Below are 25,471 nucleotides of genomic sequence, written 5' to 3'. Positions count from 1 at the left end.
CTAAGCGATGGATAAATGACCCATTCAGGAATTGAAGAGGATATCCAGGTCTATTTTAAGACAAAAACAAGAGGCAAGCAGAAGTTTGGAGGTTCTTCATTTTGCTAGAGAAATCACTTCTTTGCACCCAGCCAAAGGCCTCAATTTAAGACTAGTGTTTTCTTCTCTGGTCTGAGCACAGGAGTAAGGGTCTCTAATGGTTTTCTGCTTTTATCTTTCTGTATTCAACATGGTTCTCAAATGTCACGTGTGTAGGACCCTTACTGAACAGAAAGTAAAAGCTGCTAATTGAATGAGAAAGCCTTCACAAATAGCTTTCTCAGTTGGACTTTTATACAGAGAAAGAGAAACAAACAAAAGATGCATCAACCTTGTTCCTGCAAAGACCATTTTTGAATTCTCAGCTACAAGTGTTGTCTTCATTTCCCCCAGTTTGAATTTACTACCTGATAAAGTCATAGAAGAAAGTGAGGCTGTTTCAGGTGGTCATTCTTAGTCCAATACTTTTGCTGCCTCTCAACTCTTCTAGCTGATAGAAGTCAATTAGGTTTATAATGCTGTGACTAGTATTGGAATGGTTGAAAAATCCACTCCTTTGAAGAAGTTGATCAAAGACACACTGACCTTTTCAGACTGGTTAAACCTAACAGCATTTGGGTGGCGGTAGAATAAGCTACTAAAACTCTTTGTATTAAAATGTTAAGATACCAGCAAATCAAAGATATTCTTTCACAAATTCTCTCTCAAGACTATTCTTTAGATTTTTGTGAGAAGGGTCTAAGAAATCATCTCATCACCTCTTCCCTACATTTTCAAAATCATGAAGTGACATTTATGGCCATGATTCAGTCGTTGGTGAAAATAAATTTTAGAAAAGGGTATTAATAACTTGCACATTTAATAGCAGAGAACGATAAAAATTGTCATAGTAATTAAGTACAACATTTAAAGCTGTCACTTATATGCATTCCCAGATATAAAAGGCTCCTTTCTTTAAAAGAGAGAAACATTTTTTGCCTAATGGGTTGCAGAATTCTTCCCTGTATCTTATTTCCTCCCCCCTTCCACCTATAAATGCCTCTCCAGGGCATTATAGGCTCTACCAGAAGTTCTCAGCAGGAGGTACTCCAGACAAAGTGAGAGGAGTCAGTGTGCGATAGGTCTCTCTGAGCTCCTAGTGACACATAAATAGCCTGTGTAGTTTCCCTCCAGGAAAGACATACCTTCTCATATATACACCTTTATTAATACAACCCTTTCAGAGTTAGTATATATCACATCAAACTGACCATCAAATAAGCTGAAATAATTACCAAAGAAAAAGGATTATTTCCAGAATGACTGACAACAGATACTTATAAGTTGAAAAATGAGTTGATCTGTATTCTGATGTATAAATATTTAGTTCTCAAATAATAGTCTTATTTCAAGATACCCAGATTCTCAAACCGGATTTGAAATATGTTTTCCACATATTTTGTGTGCCTATATAGGAAAACATTTGCATGGGCACACATGTACACACATGCACACACACACATACACACACATACTCTTTTAGACACTCTTTGACAAAAAATTCATTTGGAAACATTCAAGAACAATTCTAATTTTAAAATCAATCCACGTTTGCTAAATTCCAAATACTTGAATCTCTGAAATCTCTATTGTTATTTCAACTAGCAGAAACTAGACATATAATTATTCAATGTTTCAAACTGTTTGAACCTGTTGAACCTATTTCAACCTGTTATACCTAAGCTAATTGACCAGCAAAGCTGATTTCTTAGTTTATTTTTATATTATGAACAAATTAAATAAGACTGGTTAAGAAAAAATATTAGACTTCTCTGAATTCATTATCCATATGCTGGATCCTTTGCATATGTTTTGTAATCAACTTAATATACATTAGTTATCATCTTGAAAATAATGATTTTGTTTGTTGTGCCTCAACAATCTAGGCAGAGATAGTGACCATTTGGAGTTGTAGAAATTCCCTGATTAAAGTCTTTCAATGTGCTACAGTTATGTAAATCATGAGGAAGAGTTGTGTAAATTCAAGAAAGTTCATTTTGCCATGTTGTCCTTGAGAATGTGAGTTAACCGAGGATGTAGAAAGTATCTTGTTAATATAGGGTTATCTCTAGTGATCCCTTTTCTTTGTGTTCCCAGCCTTGGGGGAGGCAGGGAGGAGGCTAAGGAACTTGCTGTATAGAGCTTTGTTCTGACATTGTTTTAGATGTCAAATAGAATTCAGCAGAAGCCAAGGTATATCATTCTCCAAATTAATGTATGTGACTGCCATCTTGGGCTCAGTCTCTTTCCCTAGTAAATCTTTTTCTCCTGATCAAGTGGTTGCCATGTCAGGAAGGCAACCAATGGCAGAGATCAGAGATCTGATTATTGCCATGGAGGATCACCGTTCACCACGTGAATGAGCCTGGACACAGATAATGAAGCCTGGTCTGTAAATGGCAATAGCCCCAGCTGACAGGTTAAGGCCAACATCTGATTAGAGGCTTTGCACCAGAGACATCTGCCAAGCCCCTGCTACAGGCCTGAACACAGAAACTTTGAGATAATAAATGTTTTGTATTCATTGATTTAGTTGCGTAAGCAGATAAATCTTGAGATGCTTTGTCATACACAATAACATAGCTTTACCAAGAATACCAGTGGTACTGCTGCTAACTCTTTATTTATTTATTTATTTATTTATTTATTTATTTATTTATTTATTTATTTATTTATTTATTATGTTGGTGGTGGAGCTTGAACTCTGGGCCTTGGCTCTTCCCAGCCTCAGCACCACTTCTGGTTTTCTGGTGGTTAATTGGAGATAAGAGTCTCACGTATTTTCCTGCCTAGGCTGGCTTTGAACTTCAGTTCTCAGAGCTCAGCCTCCTTAGTAGCTAGGATTACAGGCATGAGCCACCTGCTTCTGGCTGCTGCCAACTCTTAACAGAACTACCCAGGGAGAAAGATACTGGGCTTCCCCACTTTCCACCTTCTTAGGATTTTAAGTGTTAGCAGAATATGATAAATATAAGGAATATTCCTTTAGAAACACGCACACATGTGCTCATAGCATATCACAAATGATAGAGGCTTCAGTTAATTCTGGGATCTCTTCTATTACCGTATTTTGAATGTAGGATTCCAATTTTAAACCCTGCCCTACAATGCTGTATTAAAAGTAGTCCCAGGAATAGGCTGGCCTCCCATTTGAATATGTAAAGTCACATGTGTTGGCCAGTAAAAACCCTACCAGAGCAACTCAAATCCTTGTTTGTACAGAGGACAGAAGTCATATCACATTAAAGATGGCTGCCAGCTGATATCATGGAACAGAAAGGCTTGGCAACAGTTGGGTCTTTTAACATTCTCACACTGAAGCCTGCTCTTGCAGGGTACACAGCCATTTGCATTTTGTAGAAAAGCAATGTGGCCATTGAAAGTCAAAGTACTGTGTTTACCTCAGTGCTCAAATTTAGAATTCAGATTCAAGAGTGCAAGAGAAGTCAGCCAACCCCTTCTTCCTGTGAGATCTTTCCATGGACAGGACATGAAAAGCAGCCAATCAGGAAGCAGTACCTGGATCATCTTCATACCAGGAAGGCACTCAAGATGGCAACTCGTTTGTATAACTACTTAACAATATTAATTAAAAAAAGAAACAATAAACCCATAAGGCTATGTGTATGATTATCTGTGATTAGTATTTGTTTTATATCATAAAGATTCATAAATTTCTTGGCTTACCCAAAGCAGTATGTCAATGTTTTTAATATATGTTTGTGCATGCATGAGGAATTAAGAGTGGGTAGAAGATTAAAAGGTGAAATAATTTTCAATATAAAGTTCTCTCTAAGCCGGGCACTGGTGGCTCACGCCTGTAATCCTAGCTACTCAGGAGGCTGAGATCTGAGGATCACAGTTCAAAGCCAGCCTGGGCAAGGCAAGTCCGTGAGACTCTTATCTCCAATAAATCACTAGAAAACCAGAAGTGGCGCTGTGGCTTAAATGGTAGAGCCCTCACCTTGAGCTGAAGAGCTGAGGGATAGCCCCCAAGCCCAGAGTTCAAGCCCCACGACTGACCAAAAAAAAAAAGAAAAGAAAAGTGCTCTCTAAAAACATCTTCAGAAAAGAATGATGATGTGATGATGATGTACCCCATTCCTCTCCTCTAAGCCTCAACCTCTCACGAGGAGAGTAGACTTTTTCATCATTCCATCCTGATATCAGGCAAATACAATTAAAGGTCCAACATGTTTCAGGCTGTGCTTTGCACCTTCCAAAAAGCCTGACCATGATGAGTCCAAGTAGAATCTCCTAAAATTGCATCCAGATTACTAGTGATGGCAATCTCCAATTCCCTTTCTCCCCATCTGCTAATTTCAGAGCTCTGGGTCAGAATATTCAATAATTAAAATTGTAATTTAGAGTATTCAAGAAAGGGAAGGTGGATAGGAGAGGGAAACAATGCAGAACTGTAAAAGGCTGACTCTTAGATAGCTTTAGATTTCAGCATCAGCACCAGCTAGGTGATCTAGAACTCTCTTGGTCAACCCCCAGAGCAGTAGTCCTCCAAGTCTAGCATTGACACCCAGGCCTGAGGCTGACTTGGTATGCGGCCCCCTCAAGGGCAAATTACAGAGGTTTGGAAGTGGAATGCTGCACTTGCTGCCTCACCAAGTAGCCCACATGTCTGCTTTTGCTGAGGGAAGAACACAGACTATATGTGAAAGCTCTAATGAATTAGGGGGAGTAGAAAGCTCTGTGGAGATCGCTTGTCCTTTTAACTTTCATGTTAAATACAGCCTAAAAAAACTCCTTTTGGATTTTATGTAACATAATTACACTTTATCTTGACCCTAGAGGATAAAAAGTAAAAAAAAAATCCTAACCATGTTTTCTTTGTTAGAATTTGATCAAAAGAAATGATTTTTTTGAATATTCCCTTGACAAATTGATTGCATATTTTATTTGATCTGAAATTGAGGAATAGGGGATTGAACATTACTAACTTCACTGTAACGAAGTGTCCATATTTGCAAAGGACTCTGAAAGTACTGTATATTTGTAGATGTATGTAAGTGTACATGTGTGTGAGCAACAGACTCTTTCTTTGTAATTCCTTCTTTTGCATAATGGGGCATTTGTTAATCCACAAATGAATTCTCTGTGGCCTAATGTGGATGTGTAGGTATTTACGCAATCTGTCATTCTCTCTCTGTATAGAAGGTCCATTTTACTGACCAAAATGTTGCCTCTCTACTTTGATACTGATCACACCCTGATCAGACCATTGGCTCATTTTCCAGCATTTCCCTGAACTGACTCCTCTTCCAGAAACACTTTTCCTTTGCTGCTGCAGTTTGATTTGCTGCTCCCTGGCTCCAGCCTCTGTCCTCCCTGCCAGATCCCTGTCTGGGGAATGAGCCTGCCTTTCTGCTGATGGAAGGCCCAGACTAAAGAGGCAATTAAAACAACTACTCACATCGTGTGCAAATATTCTCTCCCTCACTCTCTGATACTCCTCTTCTCTCTCTTCAATTGATTTACTTCGTCTGTCATCTCTAAATGGATGCATTCTGTTTTGCTGAACAGAGAAAAGAAATCAGGAGGGTTATCCAAGTTGAGTTGTTAAAAAACAACTGTCAGCTGAGAATATTAAATGCTCATTTAAACAACTGGAGCATGACAAGTCTTACCCTCTCTGTCCCTGAGGAGGCTGAGTGAGGGGGACATGGACCATGTGTACATAGCATGCAATGATGGGGTGTGTTTTGTTGCTTGTGGTAGTTCCCTTACTGTAGAAGAGTAGCTCAGGTGTGCCTAGATGAGTGTACCTGAATGGGGCACAAGTCCTGAGAATCTACAACCTTCCCAGGTAAGGATTCTGTCTAATTTTCTAGCCTGTGTGTTTTTGACTCCTCAGAAGAAAGCAGTGAGGGACATGGGGAAAAAATAGCTTTGAAAACTTGGGGATTGGAGAACGAGAAAGTCAGCCCATTAGCACCTTACGTAGGGGACAAAATGGAAGATCATGTAAACATCATTTTACTGTCTCCCAAGTGGCGGTGCTTTTTTATTTGACCAATGGTCCTGTGAACGGGTTGATACAGGCAGAAGGGCCTTATGACTACAAGTTATATCTATTTGTTGATCAGGGTCAATTCGGACAAAGTGAAAACAACTCAAAGAACCCAGCATGAGGACTGCTCTTCTTCTTCCTCTCATCTGAGCCATTTCCTGCATCTCCACTACCCTCCTGTCTAACCATGGCCATTCTTGACACCATGCCCTGCACTTAACCACATTCATCCGTCCATGCACCAGACACCCTGCTGAGTACTCAACACAGGCACAGATTTTGTAGTGAAACACAAGCCACAGTGCAATTCAGTGGCTGTGATAGTGGTGGTGGGAGGGGGAAAAGGTGAAAGCGATGAACAAATTTGATTAAAAAGTTCGTCAGAGATGCACACTGTGGCTCACAGTGACTCAGAGAAAGCAATTAAGAAGAGATCCTGAGTGAGATGCAGATTGTCTTACCTTTAAGAATGATTAAGCAAAGTCACTTCAAAAATATCTATTTCTGAGTGTCAGACGCAAAGTGTAATTGCTGTGGCATTTATGTGGCTTTCTATTGTTCTTACGATCATTTAGAATTTGTTTTCCCTTGCATTTTCTAAGATTTTCTTTTTCCTCACTCTGGATACCACAACCCCTATCTAGAGACGAGATCAGCAAACTTTCCTTATCCTGGGCCAAGTACCATGATCCAGGCTCTTCTAGGTCAACAACAGAGTGTTTTGTCACAAGCACATTACACATGGATAAAGTTGGCTACACCTCATGCAGAACAAGCAGACAATTTTACATGGACCAGAAAAGATGAAAAGAAGGCTGGGTGACTAAACCATAAATTCGATTGTGTGTGTGTGTGTGTGTGTGTGTGTGTGTGTGTGTGTGTGTGTGTGTGTGTGTGTGTGTGTGTGTGTGTGTGAAGACTTATTTTAGGATAGTTGCAAAATCCACCTGTCCTCACCATAACAAGGTTTGTTCTTTACAGCTACACCGGTGGGGTCATCAGTCCGTATTGATAATCCAACTCAATTTGTGCACAACGGAAGGACAGAGCTGTAGGGAGTGGAGCGACTGGCAGAGTTACACAGACATCTGGAAATGCAGCTGACAAGCTTACCCCACAGCTGTGAGCAGCATCCCGCACCTCCCCATAGCATGCAGCAACTACTGCACCAAGCACCACCCATGCAGCCCAGCACAGAGCCATTGCTAAAGCAACCAGGACATGGTTTCTGGCTACCCGTCAATGCCAAGGGGGAAGCCAGGGGAGCCAAGGGGATGGAGAGAGGGTGGTAGTGTCAGAGCAGGAGGGTAGGGAGGGCAGGAGGGGACCACAGAGGAATGACAAAAACATCAGTCAGCCCACCTTCAAAAACAACAATGTCAGCCACTCTCAAACTTGAGAACCAACCTGATTGTCTTCTTTATCAATACTAGAGTTATCTCGCTTCAAGATAAACCGCTTCTGGGATTCTTCACCTTTTTCATCTTTTAAATGTTCACAAAACCTTTGCTCAGGTCTGCCAGCAAAGTAAAACATATCAATAAAAAAGGCTTTTTTCCCCCACCCCTGTGATTAAAGTTATTTCTTAGTGTTTTTTTCCCCCCCTAAACTGGCATTTCGTTTTTTAAAAAAGAGTTTACAAAGGCTCTGATATTTAGTGTTGCTGGCAAGTAGACAATGTCACTTCCCAAATACTGTTTGTTACAACACTTTTGTCCCTTTTGAATTTTGAAGCTGGTTTGCTGTGTGTTCATCAACAGGGCTACAGCTGAAATAAATTTAAAAGGTTTAGCTAGACAGATAGAAAGATAGGCAGACAAATAGATATAGACGTAGATGTATAGATATATGGCTTGGCTGTTTTCCTCTAGTTATTTTAAGCTTGGTTACTCCTGAATTCAAATTAATTTCCATTCATATCTACACCCTGTAGATCACAAACCAGACTCATAAATGAATAGAAATGGAAAGTACTGTTCTGGCCTGTCTCAAGAACCTTCTGGAGCTGTAGAGAGAGAGGATCGCTTCAAAATGATTTCTTTCTCCCAAGACAATGGCTCTGGAATCTGGGTCCAGTATATTCAGACATTCTTTTTTTTTTTTTTTTCCTGGTCATGGGGCTTGAACTCTGGGCTTGGGCCCTATCCATCAACCCTTCAGCTAAAGGCGAACACTCTACAGCTTGAGCCACAGCGCACTTCTGGATTTCTGGAGATAAGAGTCTTACAGACTTTCCTGCCTGGGCTGGCTTTGAACGGTGATCCTCAGATCTCAGCCTCCTGAGTAGCTAGGATTACAGGTGTGAAACACCAGCACTTGGCCATTCAGACATTCTTGACCAAGGACTTCCAAATCAGTTTAGGATTGGAGATATTCAGGTTAAACAACTCAATGACTAATTGGTATAGGGAAAATTTTAGCAAGGACTCACTATCAATGAGATGATTGTTTTCTTAAGATTCTCTTATTTGGTATTATTAAAGGAAATTATTCTATTTCCTTGTTATTTTCCCATGATTATGACTAGGCACACAGAACTTGGTTAGATTAATCCACACCAGAAATACTGAAATGTCTGTCCCCAGATTCAAAGCACTAGTAATTGTGACTCTCCAAAGAGTTTCTATGTTCTGTCTGGTGTCCTCTGAAACTCAGAGGATTTCTTCCCTGCTGGGATCATTTTGACAGTAGACAGGAGGGCTGCTTTACAATCCCTGTGGTCTGCAAATGTCCTTCTCCTCTTACAGCTCCAAAATAAGCAAACAGCACTAGGAAACAAAAGCAGTGGCTCCAGTGTATATTTCAGATAGTCATGAGAAGCACTGTTTCCTTAAATGCACACACAAGAATGAATTGTGAAGTCTAACAGGCACTAGCAGAAAGCTGGGATCATGCCAGCTTCTGTTGCCGGCATCATTGTTGCAGTTCTGGTGGTAAAAGTTGGGTGCAGTAGAAATAAATCTTCTTTTCCTCTTTGAAAGACGAAAGACAGAAAACACTCTCAATATTTCTTTTGACCTAAAAAAATCCTGGGCAAATGCCCATAGGGATGGTCAATAGATCCCTTGGTCTATGGCACACAGTGGGTATGAGATACTCAAATCTCAACTCATTACATCATCTTAGTGATAAATGAAGACATTTTGCACCAAGAATAAAATGTAATAAAATATAAAGCAGAAAAATCTGAACGTGATAACATGATTTAGAACAGAATGAATAAAATTTCACTTTATAAATAAGGAGCCATTTGTGGTAAAGAAATGGAACATTTGGTTCAGATTTGTCACAATGTATCTCAATGACACAAGATACTGTAAATCCTTGAATTGGATCATATGTACCTTTAAATGATAACAATTCTCCAGAATTTTCTAGCCTCCCTATATTTGAAATCAATACTTCGTTGCTGGTACATAATTTTTCATTGCAAGTAAAATTAGAGGCTGATTTAAATAAAGATGTGGATTGTATCAATGTTAATTAGGTTGTGTCAATGTTAATTATGTCTCCTCAAACATCCCTAGGCTATGTATCTGACAAACTGCAGTAGTCAAAATAATTTCTTTAAATTTACATGTACTTTTTTATATTTGTTTCTAAGTATCTGATCCTACTTATATAAGAATGTGGACATTTTGATTTATAAGCATAAGGTGAAATTTGTTTCATCTAATTTCTTTAAAGATCAGAAACAGAAGGAAGAAATGACACTATTCAAAAAAAGATATGTACTCAGTGCCTGACTTATGTAACTGTAACCCTTCTGTACATCATCTTTACAATAAAAAGTTGTTTTTTTTTAAAGACCAGAAACACTAGAATGAGAATTTAAGATTCTAACTGCAACTCAACTTTAACTTTCACGTGGGTAGCTCTCTGTTTCTTTCAAACACTTAGTTTTAAAGTGGTCATATCTATGCTTGACACGTGGGTCACATTCAGCTGAGTAAAGTAATTAATCTATGTGTGGATGGATGAATATTTAGCATAAATCACATCACTCAGACAGATAGGAATGAGATATGAGGTCATAAATTCTGTAATTATAAAACAGAACACGAGAGTTTGATAGGAATATAAGTTAATTTTAGAACAGAAGGAAGATTAGATTTATGTTTTATTTTGACAAAATTGATCTATCTATCTATCTATCTATCTATCTATCTATCTATCTATCTATCTATCTATCTATCTATCTGAGGCTGTCTTGGGAAGGGCAGGATTTAGGCATGGGAATCTCTGCTCTCCTAATTTTAAAATATATTTATTTAACGAATATACTAACTGAAAGTTGGTAGAATCAAGGGAGAACTCAAATAATGTAATTCCTCAGAGAGGAAAAAGAAAATTTCAATAACAACAGCAAAAAGCCCACCAAAAACCCAACACCAGGAAGTAGGTATGTATAAAGGGTAGGATTAGATCAAGGAGAAAGGGGTGGACTCTGAAGAGGAGAGAAGGGCCAGAATGCAGTCAAGAGTTCAGTGTACATCCTGTTCAATGTACATCCTACAAAATTAAGAGGCGTGAGAAAGAGGTGCAAAGGGGAGGGATAGGTGAGAATGTTAAAAGGGGTGACATCAATAAGATACACTGTATTCATAGACTGTTTTGTCAAATGGCAATTCCTTTGTGCAACTACTTAAAGATAATGGAGTGTGTAAAAAACAAATGTTGTACTGCTATTTAATTTAACTAATGGAAATTTTCAAATTCCACTTCTTTATGGCACTTCTTTATGTTTCTTATGAGGATAGATTGGGAAACTATGCTAATCACATAATAGTTACAAAAATAATATAAATACTTAGAGAAAGTGTATCTCATACTGATACAAAGTAGTCAGTATCCTCAGTAGCTGCATTTCCAATGTCCTGTTAATATTTTTTCAAAAGTTAGTATGTTCAAGTGATTAACCCCTTCCTGTTTTCTGAAAAGTACGATTGTAAAGAAAACATTTAAAGCTTGCTATAAGAGAATTCAATAAAACTAGTGAAATTTTCCCAGGTTGGTTTACTCTTTTTTTTGGGGGGGGGGTCCAGGCGTGGGGCCTGAACTCTGGGCCTGGGCGCTGTCCCTAAGCTCTTCAGCTCAAGGCTAGCGCTCTACCACTTGAGCCACAACACCACTTCCAGCTTTTTTTCTTTTTGCTTATGTGGTGCTGAGGAATCGAACCCAGGGCCTCAGGCATGCAAGGCAAGCGCTCTACCACTGAGCCACCTTCCCAGCCCCTTGGTTTACTCTTTGTGGGTTTCAAGTTAAAGTACAATTTTAGTTTAAGCTCAGGCACACTAAAGCATACAGATGAATTACTGTAAATAATTAAACTGAAAATTAACAGTAATGCACCCTTTAAAAATTCCTTTTGCAACTAATTGAACACTGCAGGAATACTATTCCTAAGCCATAAAAATGAATGAAACTAAAATAATGTGTAATGGAATTTTATTTAGAATGGAAATGAAGTATAGTACTTTGAATGTATTAATATGGATCTGACCCTAAAGAAAATATTATATTCTCAAGGCTACAAAAGGTCATGGTATTCATGAAATTGATGATGCCTAGATTTCACTGTACATCTCATGGCCATACATCATATAGATGAACATTTTCTTTTCCTTGTGGATTTAGCCCACGAAGTACTATTTTTAGCTTTCACTTTATAGTCACCAAAAAAGCACAGAAAATAAATGTAATGCATATATAAATAGAAAATACCTTCCTCTTTTCAAGGTAAAAATGTCATCCCACAGTGTGTAACCTGTGTCCGCTGTGAAATGCACTGCTCATATATCTGAATACTGCTAGTATTTCCTGTCATTTCTAGGCACCCTGGACAATAACTGTGAAAAGTTAACTCATGATGGGTCCTAAATTAGAAGAGCTCATGAAGTGAAAAGTGGTGTGTAGCTGCTGAAGGTAAGCACATACTTTCTTCCAATGTATCATTTCTAATTTTAGAGATTTCATCTTGAAGCTTGAAACATACAAGCACTTATCTTCCTCCTCCTCCTCATGATCATAATGATCCATTTTTTTCAGTCTCAAATTTTTAAAGTTGAAGGAATAGTTCACCTTTACTGCTATGTTCTTCAGATCAAATTTATTGCTTTCCTCCTTAAATGTTTATTCTTATTTTATCTCCTACATATACATGGAGAATTATATACTCCTAAATATTGAGAGTCACAGAGAAATCATTGAATTTCATTCTGAGTAACTGAAAAGTGATCTTCAGTGTGCTTAAGCATCTGAGTGGAGAAAGACTTATATGCCCCAAAAGACCAAATATTTTGATGGTTAAGGAACTTATCAAAGGTATTTCAATTGTAAAATTATAAAGAAACCAAGTAGCACTCTTCTTTTAGTCAAAATTGAAGTTTCTATAATTTTAGTATCTTTATTAAAAATAGAAAGTCTTCTGTCTTTCTTAAGAAAATGTGTATTTACTTGCTTTTCTTTGGGCAGGACTAGGATTTGAACTCTGAGTTGCTAGGCAGGAACTCTACTACCTCCAATAATATTGTTCTCTGGTTATTTTTGAGACGGGATCATAATCCTCTCATCCCCAGCTTGCTTCTCAGAGTGGCTGGGATGGCAAGTGTGTTACAAAATGCCCAGATTTTTCTGTTGAGAGGAGCTCTTGCAAACTTTCTTTCCCCGCACAGGTTGACTTGGAATAGGGATCTTGCTTGATGTCACAGCCCATGATAAGCTGCTTTATCTCTTGGTCATTTTATATCATTTCATTCTCACTTAAATGAATGTTACAATATCTTATACATCCAAGATGGGAAGTGGTTAAGCATTCAAACTCTTTGTTAGCAATCATCAAGCTTGTGTTCCTAACTGCACCTTTTTGTGAAATTCATCATGTTCTTTTCCTGTTCTCTAGTGGACTTAAAGATAAGCAGAGGAAACCAGGAACAGAACACTTTGACTTTCCTTTACTGGGGACTATGAACTGCATGAGTTGAACCAGTCAGCCTGGCTCAAGAGCTATCTCTTGCATGGCCCCTGTGACTCTGGCAAGCACTTTGGCTATGTGAATTAAGGGCCTTAAATATGTCAGTTTACTTTGACAAGTGATTCTAAGGATAAACCCAAAAAGGAAATAGAAATGAATGATTAGAAACCTTTGTCTTTCTAAGGCACAAAGCAATAAAGGTCTATGACGTATAGAACAAGTAAAAGGTACATTTTACAGATATGTAGTTTTATTAAATAATATCCGGTAATGTTGGCTGTACATAAAGCCACTTTATATAAGCACAGATATACCTTGATTGTATTTATATAAAAACTATGAGGTAAAATAGTAATGGGACTGTTAGCCATAGATACCTCTGAATGATGGGATGAGGCAATTTACTTCTAATGTTTCACGTATCTATAAATATTACAATAAGCACTATTATTTTACAGCAACAAAATAATGGCAGCTATTAGCTTAGAAGGATAAGAAATCAATTCTTCTACTTATTAGTTGATTACTATTCAACCATTGGATTATGACAATTATTCTTAAATTTTGAATATTTAGAAAATAATCTTTTGTTAACATGTATTATTTCATAATCAACTTAATTGGGCATTTTGGAGATTTTGTTTTGTCAAACCAATTCTTAATCTTTCTATTGTTCTGCTGCTTTTAAAGACTACCAGATTTAATTTTCTTCTCTGTTTCTAGTCTTGGCTTATTACAGTAAGACCTGCCAGTACATATAGATTCCTTCCTTCCTACAACATCACTCTCTGCTCTTTATTTTGTTCCTTCTTGGTTTGTCTTCAGGAGAATATGTATTTGCTAATATAACATTATAATAACAATTACGTTCAACCTGAAGACCTTTGTTCTCTACAGGAGAAGACCCATTGATCCTGACATGGGAAGAGACCCAAAGGGGTAAGGAGAAAGGATAAAAGAAAAAATTGGAAAAGGTAAAGATAGCATAAGCCAGTAAATATTTGAAACATATTTTCAGTTTGTGTCTCTTATTATCCATGAACTGTATAGAGGATGGTTTTACAAGGCTACCAAATTAGGCATAGCCAGACAGGTATATATAGGTTAAAAAACAAAATGACTCTGTACACCAACTTTATAATCACAATGAAATGTTCTATTCCAAACAGAACAAGACAACTGGCATTCTTCTTTAAGTTTGACTGAAAATTAAGAGTTTCCATAAACAAAAATTAATGTTTACAGTAGAAAAACTATATTATAGTAAGGAAACACTTCAAAAATAGTCTGCAGATAATCTTGCATGAAATACATATGAAGTGGTATGCATGTTTCTGATCAAATACAAGGTGACATCTAATATATGACTAGGTTGTTGAAATTATGAAGGCATTTTAAGTTTGTGTTTTTCTGAAATGCCAAATAACCTGTAATTTGTAAAGATAATGGCTATTTGGGAGAATCTTTAATTTTAGGATTAGCCTAGGACAATTTCAGGCACTTTATATTTTCAAGAATACCAATGGAATTTTCTAAGTATACTTAGAAACAAATAATCTAGCCTTAAGCCACAGTGATTCAGACCAGTGATTCAGTACATATTTTTCCTGCCATGATTTCAGCAGAAATACAACACTTTGCCCACTACCATCATTTGTGTTCACTTCCAACAACTATTTTTTGCTCCTGCTAAAGAAAGCAGGGTTTGAAAGAACTAGAGTTTGAAATCAGTGTTTTGTGCTGGCTTGCCTGGTGCTCTACTAACTGAACCACATCTGGAACCTTGTTTTTGCTGGTAATTTTGAAGATGGAGTCTAGCAAAGTTTTCTGTGCAAATTTCCTCAAATTACAATTTTCCATATCTCAGCTTTCTGAGTTTTTAGGATTACAGATATGAGATACTAGCACACAGTTTCTTGATAGTTCAAACAATAGTATCACATGCACACACACACACACACACACACACACACACACACACACACACACACACACACACACACGGAAAAACACTAAGTGCTGATAGCAATTCTGCCTACTCAAGAGGCTGATTTCATGAATCATGGTTCAAAGCCAGCCAGGCAGGAAAATCCCTGATTTTCTTCTCTCCAACTAATAACCCCAAAAGCCTGCATTTAAGCCCTGAGTTCAAGCCCCAGGAACAGCACAAACAAAAAAGAAAAGAAAAAATAGAAAGAAAGCTGTCCTTTCAGCCTTGAATCTTTTAATAACTGTGTGACATTTGCAGTTCATGTAGCTTTCTGATGGAAAAGTATTTTTTTAATTTGTTTTATTATGTAAAATTCAAAATAATAATTCTTACCTTAAAGTATATGGGGAGGAATAAATAGATATGTCAGTGAAGCCTAGCACTAGTTGTTAGCAAGGATCACAATAGTTGTTAGAATCTATTATTACATTATTCATATTTTTCTGAGTAGGCTAAAAATAAAAGCTACCAATAACTATTATAACCACATTTTCATGAGTGTTAATCATGGTAGATTAAATCTCTACTATTACATTCTATTGTTTAATTCATTTGTTTCTCAGTGATGCAGTCAGGTTTATAAAGAAAGTGTTGCTGCATTTGGAAAGTGCTAAATATTATTGTTTCTTGGGATGAAAGGCCTTTTGCTAATGTATTAGAAAATACATAAAAAGTATTCCATTGAAACATGCATGGAAATGTAGTATTTAAATTGCTCCATAAGTTCAGAGCTTCAGTGTAGTTTAATTAATATAGGATTATCAAGTTTGGTTGTATACACAAAGAAATGTCATTCTTTTCTTCATTATCCTAGTTTGAAGGCCTGAGGGAGTAAAATGGGAAGGGATTTGATCTCCTGGGAATACCAGGAATCTGGCAAGACTGACATTTGGAAGGAACCAGTTTGCATTATAGAAGGTAAGTGTCCATTTGCCTTAGTGGATTCCAAAGTGTTGTTTGATGACTTGTGACAAGCACTACAACCTTATTATGGTCACACCCATTTATACTAATAGACTCTCATTTTCAAGTGTTCTCTAAAACTTAACAGGGTACAAGTACGTAAATGACTATCAACCTACTTTCCATGAGGAAAGTCTTCAGGTACCAGGCTTGTTTCTCCTGCCTATTGTGAACAAAGCTGCCAGCTGAGAGAACCACCCCCACTTAAGAACTATTTCACACTTAGGCTAACTCTGTATGTAGTGTGTATATGTACAATCGGCCTTTCTTTAACTGTCCTAAACTGTGTAATGCATGTTGTATGCTTACGTGCTAAACACACTCAGCACAAATGATGTTTTTACATACTCATACATATATAACTCTTAGTGGAACCATCTTGACTTCTCCAATCATGAACAAAAAAGGAATACATTTTATACCCTGTTCTTCCTTCATTTAGTGTGAACACTTAAGAAATATATTTTATTCCTGTCACAGTGTAAGAACATGGGCTTAGGTTTGGATTCATGTTGAAGAATGTTAAGTTAATTTTTAATCCAGTGTCTCTTGTGGCTGTATGATAATTTTTGTTATTTGCACTTAAAAAATGTATACTTGGGTCCACATTCACATTGTTTAACCTATTCTGCATAATTTTTAAAGACTCAACATAATGTAGGATTTTATAAGTAAACTAATAGGTAGCAATGAAAGCAGAGTGTTTTATTTCTCATTTTACTATTAATGGTAGCTCTTCTTTGCTTCACTATTAGTTAAGAGTCTGGGTAAGGAGCAGAAGCCATGGCTTCTGACCTTGGTCTTCTGTGAACTGACCAGGTGAGACAGAGCCTTGGGCTTCAGTTCTCTTACAAGGTAATCCATCTTAACTCCCCAGAATGCTATGAGCACAATAATTGAATAAATAGCCAAACCAAAAAATAGAATCTTTGAATGTATCATTACCCATAGGAAAGCTTTGGAAAATGGTTTGTTAAGGATACAATGTTATAGAAGGAACAAGTGAATTTCATTTCCAAAGTTAAATAATAAGTTACCCTATGCAAATAGGAAAAGGAATATGATGAACTTATTTATTCTCCTCACAGTGAATATCTGAAATTTATCTTTCTGGTCTGCAGAAACCTATATTCTCTGAGGCAAACGAGAGCAATAAAGTGGGGAAGAAAATTTATATCTCAGAAAGGGTATGGAATCTGGCCAATGTGCCTTACCTTGATTATGAATGATTAAAAAGCAAGGAAATAGTAAAATGTTTAAGGAGATAAATATGTTAATTACTCTGACTGATCATTAAATAATGTTTACAGGTAACAAAACATCACGTTGTGTACAATTATCTTGTGTCAGTCCAAGAGGGGGGAAAATATAGCGTGGTGTCTGTTGAGTGAATAAACTGCATGGCTTTGCTGTGAGCAATGTGATGCTCAGGTTTCTGATCTTTGGCTCCTAGCCAGATGATCTGCAACACCATCCCTATAAAAAGTGCACAGTAAATTTACCATGTTTAGAAGTGACAGGATGCCAACCAACCACTCAGATTTCTAAGAGGCACTTAAATAAATTGATGTTTGGTCTTCTTCACAGGATGCTAAGTGAGCATCCATCAGGATGCTGCTAAGCTTGCTCACAGAGTCACTCAGGGTTCTAGACAAAGAAGCAGAAATGAAAACAAGCATGGGAGAAAATGCACATTTGTTGGTTTTCTCTTGTTTTTGTATAAACACAGTCCCCTGCAGGGATTGAAGTGGATTAGGGTCAAAACCCAAAGTGCTATGACTCAGCTCCTTGCAGAAGCACAACAGGAGACCTCTGACCTTGGAGGTCCTGCCCACCTCCTTTCTGGATCTTCCCACCATGAAAATGACTGGTGTAGATCATGCACCTTAGTGAAGAAATGATTCATCATCTTAGGGACTCAATAAAATCAGTTATCTCATTTCTTCACTCGAGAGAAATGATCTAGTTTTAGAATAGGCTGCATGAGATTTCATTGCTCTTATCACTCATAATTAGCACAGGTAACTACCTTTTCTGGAACCAACAGCTATACCTATACTCCATACATTTCTCCAGCAAGTACTCAGGCTCACATTTGTTAAGAATGAGCAGGTTGGGCTGAGAAGGTGGCTCAGTGGTAGAGCGCTTGCCTTGCATGCCTGAGGCCCTGGGTTCGATTCCTCAGCACCACATAAGCAAAAAGAAAAAAGCCGGAAGTGGTGCTGTGGCTCAAGTGGTAGAGCGCTAGCCTTGAGCTGAAGAGCTGAGGGACAGCACCCAGGCCCAGAGTTCAGGCCCCACGACCGGATAAAAAAAAAAAAAAAAAAGAATGAGCAGGTTATGTCTTTAGATATTTTACTCTAAAGGCAAAACCCCTAACCTACTGCCTTTGGGTCACTTTTTGTTATTGTTTGTGGAGCCTGGAATGAACTCTGTTTCAGTGGATTTGCTATTACCTTTCTTTATTCTGTACTGTTAAGAGGAAGAGATTTAAGGCACTGAGAGTAGGTGTATGTAAAAGACAAAAGAAAAAAAAATAATGCTTAAGAGATGACAACCTTTTAACATGAAAATATCTGGGAAAATTTAAAGAATTGTTCTGATTTAATACAAAGATATCCAGATATATTTGTGTTCTCCTTGCCACGTCTTGTTCTCATGGAAAATCTTGGCCTTTTGGAAAATACAAGGACCAAGATGGCATCTACTGTCCACACACTTCACTGTCCATGCCCATTTTTTTTCCTTGGTAACAAAGAGAAGAGGAAGTTGAATCAGTATTCTAATAAGGAAACAATAAACTTCTTTGTGCTAAATAAACAGAATAAGTCAAAGGAGAGAAAAAAATGAGAGACAGACCCTTCTAACATAAAACTATCTAACATAAATAAAAAGACATATATTTGTAGCACATGAAACTGTTTAACAAGGTAATTTTAGCTACTGATGTTTTAGCCTCAGTGCTAAATATAAAAAAATATAACTTTAGCTGAGCATGGTAGCAACAGACCAACTGCTCAGGAAGATGTGGCAGGAGGATTTTGAGTTCAGAGTCAGCCTGTCCTATACAAAAATCTGTGTTTGAATTTATTTTGGAAAAAAAAGGATTGGGGATGTTAACTTAGTTATAAAGCACTTCTCTAGCACATACAAGGTTCTAGGTTCAATTCCTAGTATTGGAAAAAAAAGAATAACTTTATAATGAAATGCATAATCCCAGGGACTCAAGTGCCTTTCTCAGTTAGGCTTCTAATTTATTATCCTCTTGCCTTTGCCTCCTGAGTAGTTGGGATTACATGCCACTATGCCCAGCTGAATGCAATAAATTCTAATAAATAGCATCTCTAGTCATTAATTTATGGGCTAAAAGGTGTGATTGGAGGCCATAAGTCTCCAAGCCCTAGGTAGCTCAAAGGATCAATGTGATTTTATTGATTCCCAGTATGCACCTGTTCGCTCATATATCAGCACTGTCTTGGACTGCCAACCACAAGAACACAATTATTTTTTCCCTTAATTCCCTGAATAGCCTTAACTCCAGGCCTGTATCTGGGTGATAACACTCAGCAAGCCTTATGATCTGCTGTTCTCTCTTGAATATATCCTAATGGCCAAGACTTGATTATCATCTTTCTACAGTATTATATTTTGCACATTAACCCTTGTTCTTTAAAGCTTTAAGAACTTTCTACCTTTGAGTTGCCCTTCAATCTTATGTGACCTCCCGTTGGAGCTGCCAAGATTACCCTGTTTAAATTAAGCCCCGGGAAATACAGAACCACTGTAAAGTCCCTAAGATATGGGGGTTCAAATCCTTATCCTATTTTTTTTAGTTAATTATTATTATTTTTATTGTGAAAATACTGTACAGAGGGGTTACAATTAGATGGGCAAGACAATGAGTACATTTCTTATCAAGCATTGTAGCCTCCTCTGTTTCCCCTTCCCATCCCTTCCCATCCTCCCCCCCCCAGCCCGCCCGATCCTCCCCAGCTCCCTCCCGCCTCCCCGCCCCCACCAAAGTTGTAAAGTTCGCTTTCAACATAACGACTTGTACATCTCATTGTTGCAATGGGTCAACCTGTATCCCTAGTTAAATGATTTGTTTATCCCCTTCCCCTCCACAAATTATACCGACATCAAATACAGTGAAAGCAGGGGTTATACCGTGGGGGAGGGACATACTAAGCAACTAAGAAATAATCTTATAAATATGTTAGAAACAATCGCATGAAAGAAAAAAAAAACATTTGAATACATATCTTAGGGTTCATTTCCCTAACATCACCTTATCTGACCTTTACTGCTTGACTCAGACAAATACTAGATATTGCAAATAAAGGAAACCATGGGACCTATGTTTCTTTGGACCTGGCTTACTTCACTTAATATTATTTTTTCCAAGCCTTTCCATTTCCTAACAAATGGGACAATGTCATTCTTTCTGATGGAGGCATAGAATTCCATTGTGTATATATACCACATTTTCTTGATCCATTCATCTACTGAGGGGCATCTGGGATGGTTCCATATCTTAGCTATAGTAAATAATGCTGCAATAAGCATAGTTGTGCTGGTAGCTTTAGTGTGGTGATCTCATCTTTTATAAATTACTGTAATTATATCTCATGGGGATAACTTGGGCCACTTGTCACCTCTCTCAGTACATACCTTTCTCCATAAGGAAGAATAAATGTTTTTTAAACAATCATCTTCATTAAGTAGCTATGAGAACCAGATACCACCAACTCTTCAGAATATGCAGCCTGAGTCACTGCTAAATAAATGGAGACATTTCTATGTTTGCTTATAACTTTCAATATATCTTCCTCCTTGTAATTGTTTAAGTCTTAGCTGTCCTCAAAGTCCTCCTGAATGCCCATCTGAACCATGAACTAACTGTCCTGGTAGTACCACAGGATATTTGGAATACTATTCCTCTAAACACAAAGCCATCTATTAGGCAGTTGGCAAGTGCCTACTATCACTCAACAAAGAGTCATAAGAAATATCTTTAGGTTTCAAAGTGAAAAACTCTGAAGTTATTGCCCAGTTTCTATAAGCAGAGCCTAAGACATGTAATGACAGAAATCTTGTCATGTAGTCTATGTCATCACAGATACTGAAGTCCTAATATTGGATACAGATTTGTGGTGACTCACAGTGGATGGAAATAGTTCCAATGCCTTGTGATTTGTATCTGGCTGTGCTATATGACTCAAAGCACATGGCATATCTCATCAGGCAATTCACAAGCCCTACAGGAACACTAAACCTGTACAGTCTTCATTCAACTACCCTTCCATCTTGTCCTTTCATTTCTCAGAACCCTGATGCCCTGTCCGTGTAATATGAGCAAATCCAAATGGACACCTAGATTGTATACTGCAGTGATTTTATAATAATATAAGTAATAAGTTCATCTCCTATACTGACATTATTAATAGGCATTACTTTTTCATTCTTAAGTGGGGGAAAGAGTGAAGGGGAATAAAGTAATGGTTTAGATTTAATGAGTGTACCCTCTCTACAAGTCAAATATGTTAACAAATGTAAGTCATAGAAGCTATCAAGGACTATCCATTGTAGGATAGTTGTAGATAGTTGTAGATAGCTGTCATGTACCTGTATTACTAAGGTAATCTTCAAAAAGACCTTAACAAAAATTAGTCTTTCAGTCATCATTTCTTATCAGACAGCAAAGATCTTAAGTGAGTTGGCATATCCTATCAAATTCAGAATTCCTCTGGAGAACTTTACTCAATATTTTTTAAGATGATTTTGCTCCAAGAGGGTTATTTAAGAAAATGTTGTTGTTGTTTTTTTCATATTAGACACATGAGTTTAGATTCCATCTAAGTTAATCCTTGCTTCTTGATAAGCTTGAAATCCAAACTCAATTTGTAAGCAAACATTTAAAAATTTATATAAATGAAGCAAGGGATAATAAATAGTAGGTGCAATAAATAGTAGGTGCTATTATGTAAGTAGGATATGGCTGGGCACTGATCTCTTATACCTGTGATCCTAGCTATTCAGATGACTGAGATTGGACTATTATGGTCAAAGCCAGCCTGGGCAGGAAAAGTCCATGACATTTTTAGCTCCAAGTAATCTCCACAAGAAGCAGAAGTGGAGCAGAATAGCTCAGAAACAGCACCACAGGCCCTGAGTTCAAGCCTTAGGGCTGGCACAAAAAAAAGAGATAATATATTAACTATTTGAAAAATACATCCTGAGAGAAATTATTTCTATCACAGAAGGGGAGGTGGTTTATATCAAAGGATGTTATAGAAAATGCTAGAGGTCAAACACATTCACTCCCTCCTTCCCCCCCTCCACAATCCTCATAGATTGTATCATTATGACCTAAATATTTTGAACTTCATGTAAAAGTTGTTTTTCTCCATGAAGAACCTCATAGTCTCAAATCATGTTCTATAATTACTTGAATTGATTCTCATTAGAAAAAGTGATATGGGAAACAAATCATAGCCTACATGTAGCTGATGTAGTAATAATTATCTATGCCTCTATGTCAGAGGCATATCATATATGCTAATGAAGCATGAGTACAGAAGAAAAATCAAAGGATGTTTTCTCTCCCTCAACTCTTTAGTTCATCTTTATATCTTCACTCTATGTGTTTATATTCTTCCATTCATGATGCCATTCAAAATATGCATTTTAAGGTATTTGCATTGGAGTAGCATAAATCTGTATGCATAAAACCTAAAGGCAACCATATTAGAATTTCCCAGCTCACGTCCCCTCCTTTAAATAAATAAAAGTATGTCAATCCCACCATCATAGCTAAATTATTATGTCTACTTTGGCCATCACATGCTGACTGTATCAGTGAGAAAACCTTTGAAATATTCAGGGAATCCAAGTTTCACCAAAAATATAAACTATAACAACACCACCAACAAAAAAATCAACACATCTGTACACCTAGTAACACTCATTTAACCCTTCCTTCCTTCCTTCCTTCTTTCCTTCCTTCCTTCCTTCCTTTTCTTTCTTCCTCCCCTCCACTTCCCTCCCCCTTCCCCTTCCCTCTTCTTCTCTCCTCTCCTCTCCTCTCCTCCTCTCTCCTCTCCTGTCCTCTCCTGTCCTCTCCTCTCCTCTCTTCTCCTCTCCTCTCCTCTTCTTTCCACTTATTTCTTCTTAATTTTTTGTAGTGATGAGGTTTGAACTAAAGGCCTAACACTTGCCAAGCAGGCACTCTACCACTTAAGTTACTATTATAGTCTGACATCTATTTCTTAATATGAATATTTTGATATAATACTTCATTTCCAACTTCAATAATAAAAATCTAAAACTGAATATATATTTTTCCTCAAAGTAACACTTCTCTTTGCTAGAACTGCTAAGAGGATACAGGTCCTGCAAATTGTAACATAACTATTTGAAAAACAACATTCAATTCATCTCCTTTACTTGTCCTGAGGGATAGATATCATTTCTCATTGAACCACCATCACAATCACCTTCTTCTCCTAAATGTCATTAAAAGAGCAGATGGTCAGAAATGTGGTTGAGGTGGAATAGGAGGACTTGACAACAGTGGATTGAAAGCTGTTGATCTCTACCCTTTAGGATGTACCTTGAAATTTCATGACTAATGATCATCTGCATTTTGAGAATAGACATTATTTAACTCATGGAAAGGTTTATAAGGGATGGCCCATAGGAGCAAGGGCCAAGCCAGGATCAAGCCCTGACATGCTATTGTAGTTCTAAGCATATCCCAAGGTGCATTCTCTTCTCACACTCCCTATTCACTCCTCCTGAAGGTGTAAATACATGGGATATGTTTTTAAATGGCCATTGTTTCAATCTTGTAAAACTAGTGCTTTTTGTGAAGTGAAAAGATTTAGCAATATGATACCTATTAGTTGGGAATAAAAGACAAAGGATGCAGAAGGTACTGACAGAAGTATCTGAAATCACAAGAATGTTTTACACAAGCATCATCCAATGTGTGTATTTGATGTTTTCCACACGCATTATCTAATGTGAATCCTTAAAATGTGGCTAGCCTGAGTGGAGTAATTAAATGTTAAAGTTCAAGTGCTATCTCATTTTTATCAAAATAAGTTTAAGAAATGGGTTAACAAACTGAGCAAGCATCCAAATGACACTTCACAGTTATCCTTCAAATTTTACAAAGATTCTACCTAATGCTTAATTTTCCCCAGAACTATTCTACAAATATATATATATATATATATACATATATACATACATATATATGTATTACTTATACACATGAGTATGTGATTGTGACACCAGTTTAGATTTTACCAGCTGAAACTATTTCAAGCTTAATCTATGCATTTCTCCATGTTCTCCATGGCTTTACTGAGGGTGAGAAAGAAAAACAATTAAAGGAGCATGCCATTTTTTTTACAACATTTACATTATAGCATCTGAAAGACAATCAAAAAAAGGAAAAGAAAAGAAACCCATAATGGAGAATGCAAACTACCAATAATAATAAAAGAGAAACAACTTGGAGTGTTTGATGGGGAGGGAAGAAGATGTGGTGGATTAAAGTACACTGATCTTTAATTTCCATTCCCATCAAAATAAGAGGTGCACAGGTCAACAATCAGACAAAGTGGAAAGCTAGCAAATTTTAAAATGAGTTTTTCCAGCATAGGAGACTGCAACCAAAGGACTCAATAATTCTGAAGAGTTGAGAGCCCTTAAACATTATCCACTTCAAATGGTTCCACAAATACATAAGTAATTTGAAACCCAGAGAAAGAAAGTACTCCATGTGCCTTAGATAATAGCCAAGCTTGGGCTCAGATCTTCCAATGTGTATCCTTCTACTGACTGTCTCTCTGCCTCTGCTGAGCACAGACTGACCCTTGAGTAGATAAAGAGACTCATCTCTCGCCCTTGGGGCCCAACCACTGGTGAACAGAAAATAAAATGTATTTTAACCACAATGCTCGCCTTGACAGAAAAGCTTCTTAACTAACATAGTAGACCTAAAGAAACAAGAAATTTACACAAGTTCACTAAGTATGGGGTGGAAAAGAAGTTATAACAGAGGATGGTTTACATGGGGACTATTTTTTTTTATTCCACATGTCTTTTGTGACGCAAGTGGCAGCTTATACTGTGTTCATAAGTTTTGTGGGTTCAACACTGATAGTTCTGAGTTTCAAAGCCAATGGATACTCAGTATGCTTGGATATTTCAGTAGAATGGGAAAAGATAGCAGGATAAAAAGTAACTATGGTTATTTTAAGGAAAAAAAGACAAATGGTTATCCCTTTACAGCAAAAATATGGATGTAAGCAAGCTCAAAGCTCTAGATTTGCCAGAAACAAAACAAAACAGCTCAGGTGGGCTGATTGCAAAGAGGAGAACTAGATTTTAGAAGTTCTCTCTAGATTCTTTTGTTATTCTAGAAAGCACAATG

The 25,471-nt window shown here is 37.3% G+C and overlaps 1 protein-coding gene across 12 annotated transcripts in view; it reads right to left on the bottom strand.

The window, feature by feature from the left end:
• Arpp21 (cAMP regulated phosphoprotein 21) overlaps window positions 1-25,471 on the bottom strand; it is a 172,894-nt gene that overhangs the window by 86,855 nt on the left and 60,568 nt on the right. For 9 of the 12 annotated variants that reach the window (XM_070006564.1, XM_070006566.1, XM_070006567.1 and 6 more), the window contains 2 exons: window positions 7,508-7,616; window positions 5,504-5,605 (listed from right to left, as the gene is read on the bottom strand). In XM_070006564.1, the coding sequence (XP_069862665.1) occupies window positions 5,504-5,605; window positions 7,508-7,616 (211 nt within the window). The remainder of the gene's footprint in view (window positions 1-5,503; window positions 5,606-7,507; window positions 7,617-25,471) is intronic. The other 3 variants (XM_070006572.1, XM_070006573.1, XM_070006574.1) reach the window with 1 other exon arrangement.

Source organism: Dipodomys merriami, unplaced genomic scaffold, assembly GCF_024711535.1.
Source record: "Dipodomys merriami isolate MVZ:Mamm:240054 unplaced genomic scaffold, mDipMer1.0.p SCAF_7, whole genome shotgun sequence".
NCBI classification, from domain to species: domain Eukaryota; kingdom Metazoa; phylum Chordata; class Mammalia; order Rodentia; family Heteromyidae; genus Dipodomys; species Dipodomys merriami.
Note: the sequence above shows the minus strand (reverse complement) of the source record. Positions and strands in the feature narration are given on the sequence as shown.